At 37.5% G+C, this 15,802-nt stretch overlaps 1 protein-coding gene across 1 annotated transcript in view; it reads left to right on the top strand.

Moving 5' to 3' along the window:
• kcnd3 (potassium voltage-gated channel, Shal-related subfamily, member 3) overlaps window positions 1-15,802 on the top strand; it is a gene marked incomplete in the record, with an annotated part of 119,926 nt that overhangs the window by 95,516 nt on the left and 8,608 nt on the right. The window contains 1 exon segment of the mRNA XM_014017453.1: window positions 1,383-1,551. Coding sequence (XP_013872907.1) covers window positions 1,383-1,551 — 169 coding nt within the window.

Below are 15,802 nucleotides of genomic sequence, written 5' to 3'. Positions count from 1 at the left end.
GTTTAGTTTTGAGGAAATGATGAGACGTTCTGCCTGCCAAACATGGGACAGTACTTTAAAGTTGTATGATTTATTAATTTTTACTGTGAAGTTTTCATTTTGTTTTACAAAAATGCAATAGTTTGTGCAGAAAATAAATATTTGAAACGTWTTGTTTGTGTGGATGAACGTGTGTCAGATTTCTGTAGCGATCATCTCCCTATAACATCTCTGTAAATGTACGTTTCAGTGAAGTTTTCACTCTACAGCTCACTGGGAACACCGTATCACTCTGTTTTCCCTGTTTCTGATGCTCTGCGTYGCTCCCTGCCAGGGTTAACGTGATAAGACAGAGAAGAGCCAGATTCTTGTGCAACAATCTGTTGCTGTCTTACTCGCTTTGCCTCTAAAACATGTTACTTTCAGTCTCCTTTCAGAACCCGTCTTTCCATGAAACAATAACTCATCTTTATCCAAGAAAAGCTGTGATATAAAGGAATTAATATGATTTTTATAATCAAATTTATGATGGGTGAAAGTAGAGGATAAGTATTTTGTTACTGAAGCATATTTCTTTTTGATTGAATGACTTTCGTACTGCTCAATATGAGACAAATGATTGGTCTTTGTGAACAATCAGTCTTTCTGTAATTACTGTTTAGTCTTTAAAGACTGATCCAGGTTTATTTGTTAACTAACTTGTGGAGGCTTTAATAAATTCAGCTGAGAGCAAAACAAGAACAAATTACTTGATCTTTTTTCCCTCATGAATAAGAAATAAAGTCTATTAAAAAATAGATTTTCCAAAAGAACCTGTGCTCTTTTAAAATTGGATTTTTCCTCCTTTATCTTTCCTGCAGCTGATGCCTACATGTTGTGACTTTCTTCTTTTCTTTTTTTAAAGTGACGTAGGTATCGTAATTGTGTTGTCTGTCTTTGAGCTTGAGAAAAAAAATTGCTTTTGACTTGCAAATATTTCCAACATAATTTGGACAAATGGCTTGTGGGAAATGTCCGTGCTTTGGCATTCAGTGTCCTCCTCGTTCTCCTCTCTAAAGGTTAATAGTATCTGCTCTCCATGAGCGAGTCAGTGGACGTAACTGAGGCGTTCAGTGGCAAACACAGCCTGGTTACGGCCTTCCTGTTTCTCTCTCTGAAGGGGGAGAAGGAGCGTGTCAGATTTTATTCTTGTGGGGTGTGATACATGGAGAGCAGGGAAGCTTTAAACGGATATTGAAGAAAGTGACTTTGCAGCAAATTGAAATGATTAATGTGAACTGTGTGTGTGTGTGTGTGTGTGTGTGTGTGTGTGTGTGTGTGTGTGTGTGTGTGTGTGTGTGTGTTTGTGTGTGTAACAAGATGTTTTTACTAAATGTGTCCTTTCTTTGTCCTCCACATTGCAGCTATGGAGACATGGTCCCGAAGACGATTGCAGGGAAGATCTTTGGKTCCATCTGCTCTCTGAGTGGGGTGCTGGTAATTGCCCTCCCTGTGCCTGTCATCGTGTCCAACTTCAGCCGTATCTATCACCAGAACCAGAGGGCAGACAAGCGGCGGGCGCAGAAGATGCAGGTAGGCCCCGTTTTATTTGCCTTCAGACGGGCCTCAGAGGTTTCGACCTGCAGACACCCAGGCCAGGGGGCCGAAGGTCTGACAGTCTCTCTACCCAACAGGACAAGACTCCACATGGCTCAGGCTTTCCTTGTGTTTTTATGAGGATGATATAATTTAAAGGGGATCTATTATGCAAAATTCACTTTTTAAAGGTTTTTTTACTCAACTTTGAGTATGTACTTCTTAAAAAAACAGTCCTAGGACCAGAAAAATGCACCCAGGGGCATATTTACTGTAAGTAAATGTATTTTTAATGTATATTAACGACTATTTTTACTTCCATCATTTTGTGATGTCACAAGCCATATGACAGCCCACCGGAACCTGCGTTCAGCCCTTCACCTAGCAACCCCCGGATGAGACCCCACCTCCTCAGTATAAAAAGCCGTCACGGTTGTTTTTGTGCAATGCGCAGCTCATTTCACAACAAGCCTCCAATAGGTCAATGGGTAGAGTGTTGGACCAGAGAATGGGATACCAGGGTTTGAGACCGGCACGGACACAACTTAATTATTTATTTGTTTTTGTTCATTATGAACACGTTTTCTCATGTACCTCTATTGTTTAGCTTATTAAAGCCTTGTTAAAGCCTATTTGTTCAAGTTTCTGAGGTATTTTCACTGCTGCTTCTCCCTGCTCTGGTAACAGCATGCAGAGTGAGCGCAGAGCAGAGGAGGGAGAAAAAAAAMGAAGCTGCGACCACGACTCTGCCTCTGGGTCTCATAGGGTCTCATATGGTTGTACAACGGAGCTTCTGCTATTATTAGCCATGCTAACATAAACGCTGGCTTTGAAGGGCGGAGTTAATGTCAACAGATTTTTGGAGGGCGTTACCAACAGAGCTCATTAACATAAACAGCTCTTCTGGACGGAAGTCAGAGCAGGCAGAACTAGAAAATGGGAAATTTTATTATCTGATAATTATTTTGTGCATTAAATTGAATGAACATGGTCTGGATAGCCCCCAGATATACCATAACAATTTCTAGGACCCATAATTGGTCTCCTTTAATATTTACAGAAGTATTTATCTACCTTGTCTAGTGAGTATCACCACTTCACAACTACCTTGATCTGTACACTAACACCTTCTTGTATGTTGTTGTACTTTATAAAGTGTTTTAAGGGGTAAAAATCTCTAATAAATCTGTAAAACCAATGTTAATTAGTAAATTTCAAATCACTTTCTATAAAGAAAACTTTCCACCAAAAAAAGGCTTTTATGCAACAAAGTGATAGGGCCAGATTAAGATAAATACTTTATATATGTATATATTTTTCATTACTAGACTAAATTCATAAAATTACCAGAATAATCAAAATAGTAGTCTATTAATAATATAGTCTAAATCAGGGCTATTCAACTGACGGCCCGTGGGCTACATCCAGCCCGTGAGTGACCAAAGTTTGGCCTTCCAATTGGTTCATTTATATCTTAAGCTCAAATCCCCGGTTTTAGTTACTCTAAGTTCTTTTAGTTAAACATAGACACGTTTGGCATCTACAGAAATGTCAGAATCTTGGCTACAAGCTGATAAAAACAATTTCTATGAACACTCAAGACAGTTAAAACTACAAGCAGTTGGAAGATAAAACAATAAAAGTGGAAAAAAAATTGGTTTAAATGTTTGGAAAGTCAGAGATGTCAAATAATTATTTGTGTTAAAAATGAGGCATAGTGTTCTTTTTGTTTTTGATATTGTTTTATTATCACTACTTTTATAAGGTTCTATATTGTATTCATGATTAAAAACAGCAAAATAAACTAATTCAAAGGTAACAGATCTTTGTAATACTTGGTTTATTTACATAATAACTTTAACTGCTGGATGTTCGGCCCCTCAGCTGTTGACCTGCAGTAACTGTGGCCCCCAGAAGAATTTAGTTGAMTAGCCCTGGTCTAAATAATATGAGAATAAAGTTCTAATAATAACAGAATAAGGTTCTCATATCATTTAGTTTCCTACACAAAAAAGCAGTGTTACACCATCTTAAAATGCAGAAGCATCTTCTGAAATCATACTTTATCAGATTTACAAATTAGAAAAAAAGATAATTTAACATATCAGCATCAAAATTTTATCAGTAACAGGACTCTTTGAAACAACTGTGTCTATTCTGAAGACTCTGTCTCTCATAATATTTAGACTTGATTCTCATAAATTCATTGCCATTACTTTATTTTTGTAATATTATGACTTTATTATTGTATTATTACAACTTTATTTTCATATTATTTCGACTGTATTCTGTAATATTATGACTTTATTCTCATAAAAAATTAAAAATTGTCTTAGTCCGTCATACTTTTAAACCTTTTTTTAACAATTACCATTATACTTAAGACATTTAAACATATTTTTCATCACAGTTTTTCATGATTGTCAACAAAGAGACTAATATGATTTTGTAAATCATTCACAGATAAGCCTGTTATCATTAGCGTTACATGTTTTTTTTAATGCTGTTGTCCTAAGGTTGGAGCTGAAGCAACCTACAACCAGAAACAGTATCTCATCAGACTGGAATATGTAGTCTGTTTAATTCTTCATATCAGGCCCTCTGCATCTTCCTTCAATGTCCAAACCATATCCTCTGATTTTTCTCCAAAAGAAGTGGCAACTTTGTTTTTTGAGATTGTTCTTTCAGGTTTAATCTAAACATCTTACAATAAAGTTTTACTTTCATTCGTCTCCATCCTCTTGTGCATTCAGTCACAAAGGGTTGAAACTTTCGGCTAGAAAATTGAAAGCTTTGCCTTGGATTATGCACCTTATGGCAAAACCTGTGGGGGAGATGGTAAAGCTTGCAGTTATTCATGAAAAAGATTATCTACATTTGAAATTTTATTAACACCTAATAGAAAAGATAAACATGAGTCCAAGGGGATTTTCCACCACCTGTGAAGTTGATTTGATTTCATCTATAACTCGTGCCTGTTTCAGCAATTTATTAACATTGACTAAGCTAATAGCTGCACCTTTTAAAAACCAAGAAATGGATCCCAATTTCCAAACTCACAATGGTCTGGATCATGTGAACAAAACTTAAACAGTTTCTGGGTTGCTTGAACACAAATCTGATTAAAACCAAATGGACCGTGTCCTCAAGAGACAGTCTTAAGTTTTTTTTTTTTTTTGTATTTGGGTCATCAGTATTAATGTTAAAGGCAAAAACAATAAGATGGGATTATTCAGAAGTCTGAAAGCTGCATTAAAGAGCTTTTTTTCTGTCCTACTTTGTCTATATTTAATTAATATCTCTTTTTTCTTTGAGGAAAATTCTCATTATGTTAAATGTCGAYTACACTCAACACTTTATTCATTTAAATCCACAAGTTTTATGCTTTTTTCACTTTAATATGATCAAAAACTTTAAGCCTTGTAGGGTTTCACACMTACACCTCTTATAACAWGGTTATAAGGATATTATTTTAGCAAGGATCTTTTTATTTTCGGKAAAATATTCTTCCCGTGCAAAGTGAATGGACACATAAAAGTGACTCTTAGYCAGAGAATTTTGATTTGATCCATAAATAAATGTGATTGTTTATTTTCAYACCAAACAAAATCACTACAGTACACTTAATTGTGAGCAATCAATTTCCTTTAAAAAGTTTAAAAATCAGCAAAATCCAGATCACATCTGAACTTAATTGTTCATCAATTCAGCACTTAAAATWGACAGCAAATATCAAGCTTAGATATTGAATACTAGACAWTTGAAGGAAAATAACTTAGGTTGGTTTGGCAAGGCAAGGATTTAAGAGAAAGTAGGAAGTAAGATGTTAGCTTTCCTAACTTATCTTAGGTAAATGTAATGTGAGAACCAGAAGAGCAGCGTCTCCTCCTCGACATCCGCCAGACCGGTGACACTTGATAAATACAGCCAGCTTCACCTTAACGATGACGGTCGAGTCACGATTCAGGTAGTAGGGAGGTCGAACAGTGGCAAGAAACCGTTGCGGCCTCCTGCTTGCTTGGACTCTCCGAGGCACGAGTTACACTTTCAGCACCAGCTTGGTCCATGTCAGTCGTAACGAGGAGGTCAGGCTCACTGGTCCTGGATCTTGGGTCMAAAATAAAACTTGCTTCCCACAGGAAGTCAAGACAAAATTGCTTTGAGCTGTGAGCTTTGGTTTGGGGTCACACCCAGGAATGGATGTGCCCCGGCTGGGAAACTCATCCTTTGGCTTATGGACRAACTTCTCAGCCAAACACWCTAGTTCTCCRGGAGGGGAACAGCGGAGGTTGTTGTGATGGAAGTGGGTCCGTCTTCTTCTGACCTTGACTGTCGGGTGGAAACTGTGTTAGYCATTTAAAGAGGTTCCGTTAGTTTCCACCTTCAGAGGTTAGRTTAGAAAACAKGAAGATAAGGAAAATRTCAGTTCAGAGACTTGCTGTCGCCTCCTGAAGCTAAACAAAGATTATTGCTTCTGTGTAGTTCAGAAACAAAACCTATCATGACCTGTTTACTTATTTTCTGATGAGAACTCTTTAAAAATATAACTGAAAGAATGAATTGCTTCAAACTCAAAACATTTGCGAATATGATTCAGACAAATAAAACATTWATATTTCATCAACTTTAAACCACAAGAATTAGTTTAGATAAATAGGATTTTTGCACAGAAAATCCATACATAGCTGAAATCATACTGAGGAAAAAAATAGATCTGTCCTCTTTTCTCCTGTAACTTTGATAAACAYTCTCTGATTATCAAAATGCATAATAACTTTCAGTTAAGAGAASRMTAAATCAAATAAAAAGAAGAYTATTCTGTTTRTTATCTGATTAAGAAAAAGAGAACGTCTCTTTTACAGGTTAAGGCGACCTGAGGTGGCCTAAATTCAGTTTTAAGTGGAACAGATTTTTGTCTCTTTAAAGGCCCATCAGAGGACTGAGGTCCAAGACAGTTTCCTTGATTATTTCACTCGAGGTGACCCCTACAGCCTAAAGCATAAAAAGCCTGTCGAGGATKTTAATATCAGCCATGGTTGAAATAYAATGGATTTCTACACATTTTTAATGGGATTGATAAAATTTGATGATAAGAACTGGGTGATATTTCAGGATCTGTACTTTCTTGAGGAGCTGCTCCATCCTATAAACTTTGGACACATCTTTTTTTTGGCCTTGTCCATGTGCCAAAGTGAACAGTAGCATCAGCTGGCTCATTTATACAACTGAACTGGTAATCATAAGTCGGAGGCCAGGCCCTGACAGTTTTTGTTCTCCTGAGATAGATTGTGTGTTTGCTCAAAGCTGGCAGACATGCACACGCTGACACATATTTTCAGAGTCCATTTCGCTCTCTCATCACTGTCTTTCACACCTCTACTCGCAAGGCTTTTTTCACTCCCTCTGCCTTTTTTTCTCTCCTCCTTACACTTCTCTCCTCATCTCTGCTCCTCTGCCTCCGTCCATTGCAACATCCCGCCCCTCCCCATCCCTATCTCTGTCTCACCTTCCCTGTGATTAATGCAATCCATCTCTGAACGTGTTCTCCAGTTGCAGTTTAAATCTGCTTAAAGTCCTGCAACTGTGCCCTAGTCTTAACTAACCGTAACCTTGTCTGCCAAGCGAGACTCTTTCTGTAACACAGCCAAGACAAAGAGGCCTTTGKCAGAGGATTGGAAGGTTGGGGGAAGTAATCTGGATGAAAAACAAGTTGTAATGATATGAGGAGAAATGGTGACGATGAAAGAGATGAGGAGAGGTGATGAGGAAAGGCCAGAGAGAGAGAGAAGGAGTGAGCAGAGGAAGAAGGCAGTAGAGGGGGTTAGAGCTGGAGGCAATGTGTGTCCTGATGTTATGTTCTTTCCTGAAATAGCCATCACCCAGATGAGGTGCTGGCTGGAAGGAAAGTGGACGCCTGTTTATGTGCATCTGTTGAGTTTAAATCCTCATCCACATCTGTGCAAAAACACGCTTCCCGTTCTTTTAGTCTTGACCTTGCGCTGCCTCGCCTTCGCGTGTTTTTTTTCTCAGTGTCCCGAAACGCTGCTCGGTGCCAGGCTTCTGAGGTACGCCCGCCGATGCTGTGCTGTAAGCTCGACGGCGCTGATCTCGTTAAAGGGTTACCAAACAATTCTCGCCCATCAGCCTCTCCCAACGTCTCTTTGGCTCGCCTGCCATGAGGTCAGCGATTTGCTTGAGCACCAGAATGTATCCAGCGGATTGCTTTTCCCCTCTTTCATAACGCCGTGACTAAATCACCTTATCATTGCTTTCATGATCATTTCACACCTGGATGCTTTGATCCTCAAAAGAGTTATTACGATGGCAAATGGAGGTTTAAGTGCCACGGATGATGAAAGATTTGCAAATATGATATTTTAGAGCATTTGCGAGATTCAATCTGTGCCATCGCTGTCTTTAATTATCCAAGATGATTAAGTGTTGCTTAGCATCTTGGCTTCATTGGAGTGTGTCCTAAATTTTATACTGTGCGGTTTTTGGAAAAGGCTGTGGATTTTTTTTTCTTACATTTTATGTTCCAAGCTGCTTGTTGAAACAGCTTCTGTACAATGTTGTATTTTTCCATTTGTCACTTAACCTTTTGCACCAACATAAATGTTATCCATCGCTTAAACTCTTCTGATTATTGCTATCACTCTGATTATTGCCAGACTTTTTTTTATAGCTAATGTTTCCCAATCTTATTGTACTTACTGGTTAAACTGTAATAATTTTGCTGAAACTGAGAATAGCAGTTTTGAAAAGGTTCAAAMTGAATTTAAGTAGGTTTGGACAGTAAAATAATAATATTTTACCCAGAGTATCAAGGTRTAACCTTGAATTCTCTCGTTAGTTTCTCAACCGATTTTTTCCCCCATCGTCTGTAAACTTAAAAAAGAAAACTACAACATCAAAGCAAATAATTCAGATAAGTTAAAACTTTGTAAAGACATTTGTGTAAACAGAATGTATTTCTTGTAGGAGTGCAGTTCATACTGGTGGGATTATTTTCTTTCATAGAGACATTTATTGTTTGGAGAAGGACTGCAGTGAGTTTTCTTTCTAATGGCAACAACTTGCCTGATCCACAACTACAGCGTACTACATGTGTCCATAACCAGTTCATTTTATAGCCTAGGGGTTTTTGTAATGACTGAATTTATAAACAGAAGAAAGATGCTGCAGAAGTTCAAATTAAAAACATTTATAAACAAAACTTGGTGTTAGACAGTCTTTTAGAATTAAAAAAAATGGTGGTACCTCATAGAAAAACCAATAGAAATAAAGTAAACTGCATAATGTAAAGAACTTGTGATGCTTAAAGATGAGTGCAAAAATTGAACAGCACCCTAGATTTTCTTCAACATAAGAAAGCTTGTAAGTCTGCTGCAGCCTTTACTCTGACCTGATACGGTCAATATGCTGGTGGACCTACTGTATTTTTAACAAAAATAAACTTAAGACATGTTGATTTTGTAATGCTGTTAACATTTTTTTGTTCCAGAAAGTCCTTATTTTTCTTTAACTCACTTTGTTCAGTAATGTGATAAAAAAAAATAACTGTTTGTTAAACCATATAATTGAAGGGAAGAAGGTAAAAAACATAAAGGGAAGTAATTAAAATGCTCTAAAATGATGTAATTTTAGGCATACAATCATTCCGTGAAGATGTTATGGTTTAGGAAAGTCTGACATGGCTCTTTAAATTGACCTTCAGAATCAGCTCTACTTTGTTTTTAGTGCTGATTAGAAAAAAAGAAAACTCGTTAAAAAGACAAACTTTAATTTGTAATACTTACATTCTAGCATTGTGAGGGGAGCTTTTCAGCTTTCAAGTTGAAATTTAAATCTTAAATTTATACAATGAAAGGTTAAACTGTGCCGACCTTTCAGACCTTATGACAGTTCAGTGTGGTCTTTTTTTGTGGAGCGTAGGCTGACAGACGAGAGTTTACCATACAATAAACCTGCTAACCTCAGGATGTGATGGAGCCATTATCATTGCCTTCTCTGCTTTTTCACTGCTAATGACAGCTGTGATTTTTTATGCCCCTCCAGAAGTGTGATTTACTCAGGCATGCCATAGTCTTCATTACTTTCCTCTGCAAATACATAGTGTTCTTTAATGCTCAATAACCAAAATGACTTATGACCTTCCCCGCCATTAAACCAACCATTTGCTAGTGTCTCTAGTCATTTACTGTAGCAAAACGTCATTTGCTCAACATTTATTGCCAACAAGTGGTTATGTGTCGCTGAAAATTCATTCTGCCTCGGGTCATTTCTAAGAATAAGGCCATGTTCAACTGGGAGTAGAATAGGATAGTAATTTTAGATTGCCTTTTCACAATATATAAATGACAAGCGAAGAACAGATGGGGGTGAAAAGGAAGAGAAATTATTGAGAAGAGGATGTGAAATATTAGTCTCCTAGCATTTTCCATCCTCCTCTCCATCTCGCCCGCATCCCCATTTTCTTCTTCTTTTTTTTATCCCTCATCACGCCTCCTGCCTTCTTTCTCACCCCCTGCTCACATCCATCTTCATTCAGGTCTAATTGTTAGCAGGGTGCTGAGCTCCCCTCACAATTAACCATCCTTCTGGGTGGTGGTGAGGAGACAGCTTCCTATCCATCTCACCGCACAGTGAAAAGCTACATGAGGATGCCACCAGTTGCTGCACGAGGCAATCTCGCCTCTGTTTCCATGTAGCCTGTTGTGTGTCTGTTTGTTTCCTGCTCTGAAATGATCCCATAATTCTGTGATGGATGGTTCAGAATTCAGACTATAGCAACGTTGTTTCTTTTTGTTCCTTGTATTTTCTTTCGGACAATTTTACATGTGATGACTTGGGCATATTTTGTGCTAATTTAACTATACAAATATCAAAATGTTCAGCACATTCTATTTACTTGTTGCTCAATTTGCTCAACTCAGTTTAGTGGAACCAGTTGACATGACTTGGTTAATTAAATTCAATACTTCTTTTCTTAGAGGATTTTTCTTATCAGTGAAATTATTTTTCCCAAAGTAATTTTCTGTTAAAGTATTTTTACTTTTATTTAGCTATTTTTTCATGTACTTTATACACCACTGTTAGATTTTGTAGCTTTTATACTTTAGATAGAAATATCTTCTTCATAGAAATACATTGAAATCTCTCCAGTTCCTTCAAAACATTGTTAGAAAAAAATCTGCTGTGGTTAATATTTTAGCTTGTTCTGCTATTTTTAGCATTCAGCTAGCCTTTTGTTATTATTTATTTTTTGATACATTTTGCTACAATTTTAGCCAGTGGTGGGCACTAGTCCCCTAAAGCACTATAGACGCTAATTGCGGACCTAAATTTCTTGTTTGTGCTTTAGGGGTTTTAGTACATTTTTTGAACTGTGTGCAGATTTGCGCTTTCTAAATAAAAAACATCAAMCCCKCTAACTTTTGGATTAGCACTGCCCACCTCTGCTTTTAGCTTATTTCTTTCATCTGGTGTTAAGGAGAAACTCCCCTTCAGTAACAGAAAACCTCTAATCGTCCCTGTTTTGTATCGCAGTAAAAGCTTGAGTTTCAACTCTCAGTAAGATGACCACCTACAGTAACTGCCGTGGCAGATTGAGACCTTGTGTCCACGGGCCACTCGTATGAAAGGGTGTGCAGCAGTCATGCTGAAAGTTGTTGTGCACACAAAAACACCTGGTTTTATCAAACCGTTTGCACAGTTTTGCACACTCTTCTTCTAAATTTACATGTAATAGAGCACAGCTGCATGTGTCAATTGGACCACCCTGTTCCCTCCCATAAATAAATATGCAAATTAGTATARATGTTTGTCAGGCTTTCCTGCAACATTTGGCCAACACTCAGTTGTAAAAGGGTACACTTTTATATTAAACTCGATTTCCAGACAGAAATACTTTCTCATTAAAGAGACTATGAGGCACTGCTGTGAAGACAAGAGAAACAATTCTTTTCACAGCATAAAATTTCACCAATGAAGTCATTTCAAAAAATTTGAAAAAGAATTAAACAAATGTGGCTTGTAAAATGAAAAGTAATGCAACAGGACTTTATGTGTTGTTTTCTTTTAAATAACTGTTTTGCAAACTTTTTCCAGCTTTTCTCTTCAAAGTGAGTTTTAAAGGGGAGAAGTACATATTTTCCAAGCACATAATCTATACCACAATCAAGAAACTATGTTATCTTCGGTTTTTAAGAAAATGCTGTATATATCAAAAATAAATTTTAATTTGCATCATAGCCTGTCTAAATGCCTTGAAATTGGCCCCTGTCTCTTTAAGAACCTCCTACTGTTTCCAACATTCCCACTTCAGCACGTCTTCACAACAATGCTTTTAGGGGGCTGGTGCTCTGTGGGTCGTGAGCTCGGCTACATACTGCACTATCTACTGCTGAATCAGCAATCATACAATAAAGCAATCTAATTGTTCCTCCTTTTAMTGCTTTTTATCTAAAATCATTTCTCATTTTATTTTCCCTCTGCAGATTATAGTCAACATATGYAGATGACCTTTGCGAATCGTTGGGCCTCGTAGATCATTGGTTCRCAAACCTTTCAGCTTTCATCCCACAAAATAAAATTAGCAGAGACCTGTACCCCGACTCTTTTTAGTGATGAACATTAGTATCAGATGAAATAGACATGGACATATTAACCCTATTCATTATGCAAATTTCATCCAATTTTAAGTGCACTAACCTCACTCTTTTGTAGCAATTAAGACAAAGAAAATGTTGTTAGTTGTCATTTTTAAATGCAATTAATTCTGAAAATATTTTTAAGACCCCGTGATRTTTCAGGACCCACAGTGGGGTCCCAAYCCCAACTTTGAGAACTACTGTTCAAAGAATCAGTAGACATCTGTGTTTTCTGTGAAGATGGGGGAGAWGCTGAGGGGCTGTTTTGCTGGGGGGGATGGCATTGATTTTGACAAGAAAAGAAACCAACAGCAACAAATAAAGATGTACTTTTATCTACAAAAAGGAGCTAATCCAGGCTTTCAAAAAAAAACATTTTATCTCTGTGTTGTTAGTCTGAGGTTAAGCTGTTTTTACCACAGGCCAGAGGTGTGAGAGAATTTGATTTCCTCAAAATCAATTTTGCCATAGTCCAGACCTTCCTACCTTCTGCACAGATTTTTATTTTTTCTGACAGTCTACTTTTGAAAGTTTCTTGTTTCTTTTTCCTCTGGCCTCCACCTTRTTTGTCTCCCTGTCTCTTGTTTATGTTGCGTGTTAATGTACAGCAACACACTTCAAAGGAAGTAACTGCGGTGGAAGTGTCAGCCTGCGTGAAAGCAGCTCTTATAAGATGAGTGGCATCTGCCAAACAAAATAAGCCATCTYAGTAGTTATTTATGTGTCTGGGTGTGGAGGAGCGCTTCCTCGTCAGATGGTCTCCTCTTTCACTTTGTGCGGTTCCAAGGCAGGCTAGAGGCGAAAACCTAATCTGGTCTCAAAGCTTGATTGCTCCACTTTTCACTCAGCCAGATCTTATAAAGGCACTGCTGCAACTCACAAGGTGCCATGAATTTTTTTTAATTTTTACTTCCCAACTTAAACAAAAAAAAAAAAAAGGAAACAAACTTCTAACAAAACTTCTTGGCTGTGCTTTGGAGTATGACATCAAATATGTGCTGTTTTTTTATTTATTTTTATTTTWTTTATTTTTTTTATTCATTTGAGAATATGCCAGGTTAGATCTCTCAGCAGGGAGCAAATTGTGCTGAAACATTTGCACTGGCTCTCAGCCAGTAGCTATAAGCTTTAAAGAGTGATGGATCCTAAATCATGGTGGGGAGAAAGAAAAACAAAAAAKAATAAAAGTTGATTGGATCTGTTTATTGTTGCTGAATGCAGGACAATGTTTGGAAAAAATKAAACTGGCCATTCTGAGCATAACCATCAGCAGATGTTATCGTAGTTAAATAGGTTTTGGYGATGTTAATTGATTTATATTTTAACTCACTTAAGAGGTTTTTTTAACTATAGCTTCATACCAAACTGTAAAAAAAAGTGATTTTAAGTTAACAGATTGCTTACTATTAAATGAGTGTTTTTTTTCCAGGCACATAGTTCAGTTCTATAAAACAATCAAGTAACTATKCCACCTTGCAATTGGCCCCTGTCTCTTTAAGAACCTCTTACTGTTTCTGACACTCCCACTTCAGCATGTCTTCACAACAAGTGTCTATGCACCTCCGTGTGGCTACCACAGGATATTCAAGGATTTCTTAAACATGCATGAATGAGTCAAAGCAACACCCCGGGTATGTTTTTGATGAAGGAATGACATTCCAACATAAAATGCTTAAAAAAAGTTGATTTTGCATAAAACCCCACCACCACCATTTAATGGAGGGTTTGGGGTTTAACATTTGGCATACACACTATCAAAGAAGGATAGACTTTTCTATGCCAAGTGTAAATGTACCTGGCTCTGTGTAGAGGCTGTCATTACTCTTCAACAACATCCACTCTGTTTAAAAAGTGAAGCACGAGGTTGTTTACTTGGAGCCCAGCTGGTGCACAGCCCACCAGCTGGGGTTTAATCAAATAAAAAAGCTGACGTGGCCCTCAGGGCAAAAAGGAAGTAGAAAATCTGATTTTTATTTTTGAGTTTTCTGTTTTTATTATTAAATTATTTCACTTTCRTTTTACAGTTCCTAATAAAAGCACTTAATAACATGTCGACAACCTAAATKAATTTTGACTGAAAAAAGTAAATACGATTTCTGCTGTGCCTGTAATTCTTCATCCTTTTGAGGAGAAACTTTTCATCTAAAATTGGCTTTCTGTAAAACCTCCTACTGTGGCAGAAAAGCTGATCTAGCTCTGTTTTCCCCACCTTTTTTTCATGAGGACCTGAGCACATATCTAGTTGTCAGTATTTATATTTTATGAAGGGATTTTTGCATTTTGAATCTCTGTGTTTGAAGAGGGATAGCTCCTAAAATTTGCTTTTAAGTAAATAAGTTTGTSTTGGTGAAACTGATAATATCAATGTAATAGATGATGCAAGTACTGCACATTTTAAAAAACTATAAAAACACACTTTTGAGTTATTGTTTTCTATCCAGTTATGGAGTGAAGTCGTGTTGTTTGAATGTTAGCGCTCACATTTTCCTCTGATAAAGTCAAGTTATATTTGGAACAATGTCTACGATTCTTTGGCAGTTTAAGCCTCGCAATGTTTTTCRTTTCTGAACGAGGGGAATATTTGGCATSTGTGTGAATGTTTGTGCTTCTGTCTGCAGCAAACACAAGATAAAGACATTTTTGGCCATTTTAATCCTCCTCTTGACAATCTGTAAATGTGTRTGTTTTAATGAAAGCCCTTTGTGCTAATGGTGATGCTCCAGCTACAGCTCTGTTGTGTCGTGGCTATATAAGTTCAGTCCATTACCATTTTATCATTTGTCCTCAAACAAAAGTACCAGACCAACTGGAAACCTAGCAGAGATAGTTCTAGTCCAGCATCTGCAGTGTTACCTGTTACTGTGCTGCATGGCAACTATCGCCATCATCACTGTGTTCTGTTTGCCTGCTGACCTCAGTGAGAGGGTCCTATTGGCTGAGCGTAAAGAAAGGTTATATCAAAGTCTTGTGGGAATGCTGTGCCAGCACTAATGTTCGCAAAGTGTCAGGGCAAAAAGAGACGGAAGGAAACTTGTCAAGGAGAGCAAGAGGAGAGGTGAGATAATGCTTGTCGAGAACAGGAGACGATAAACAATTTCAAGGATGTTGATGTAGGTGTTTGCATGCGTTTTCACATGCGCTCCTGTTTATTTGCCTTTCCTCACTTTAGATTACTGAATCACAGCAGGAGCTACCTGCGGGTCAGCAAACGTTACTACCAGGTTTTGAATAAATTGCAACTGTGGATGTAGGTTTGAATTACCGTTAATTACCATATTCTTTTGTGGGAGATATTCCTACTGCTGCTTTACTATACGGTTTGCTTCAGTGCATGCTTGCGTGCGTGCGTGCGTGTGTTTGTAAATTCCACTCAGTAGACAATGCATGCATGCTTGAGCACAACAGAATAATCAAACATACATCTATCAATTAACCTGTAAGTATTGCAACTACACAGTGGAGCAGTAGTTAATGTAACCTGACAGCAAGGAAGTCACAAGTTCACCTTTCGTCTTTCTGTGTGGATTCCGATGTGCTTTCCATGTTTGTGTGGCTTTTCTCCAGGTACTATGGTTTCCTCCCATATATATATATAT

The sequence above is a fragment of the Austrofundulus limnaeus genome, unplaced genomic scaffold (genome assembly GCF_001266775.1).
Source record: "Austrofundulus limnaeus strain Quisiro unplaced genomic scaffold, Austrofundulus_limnaeus-1.0 Scaffold3, whole genome shotgun sequence".
NCBI classification, from domain to species: Eukaryota; Metazoa; Chordata; class Actinopteri; order Cyprinodontiformes; family Rivulidae; genus Austrofundulus; species Austrofundulus limnaeus.
This window is presented reverse-complemented; position numbering and strand designations above follow the sequence as displayed.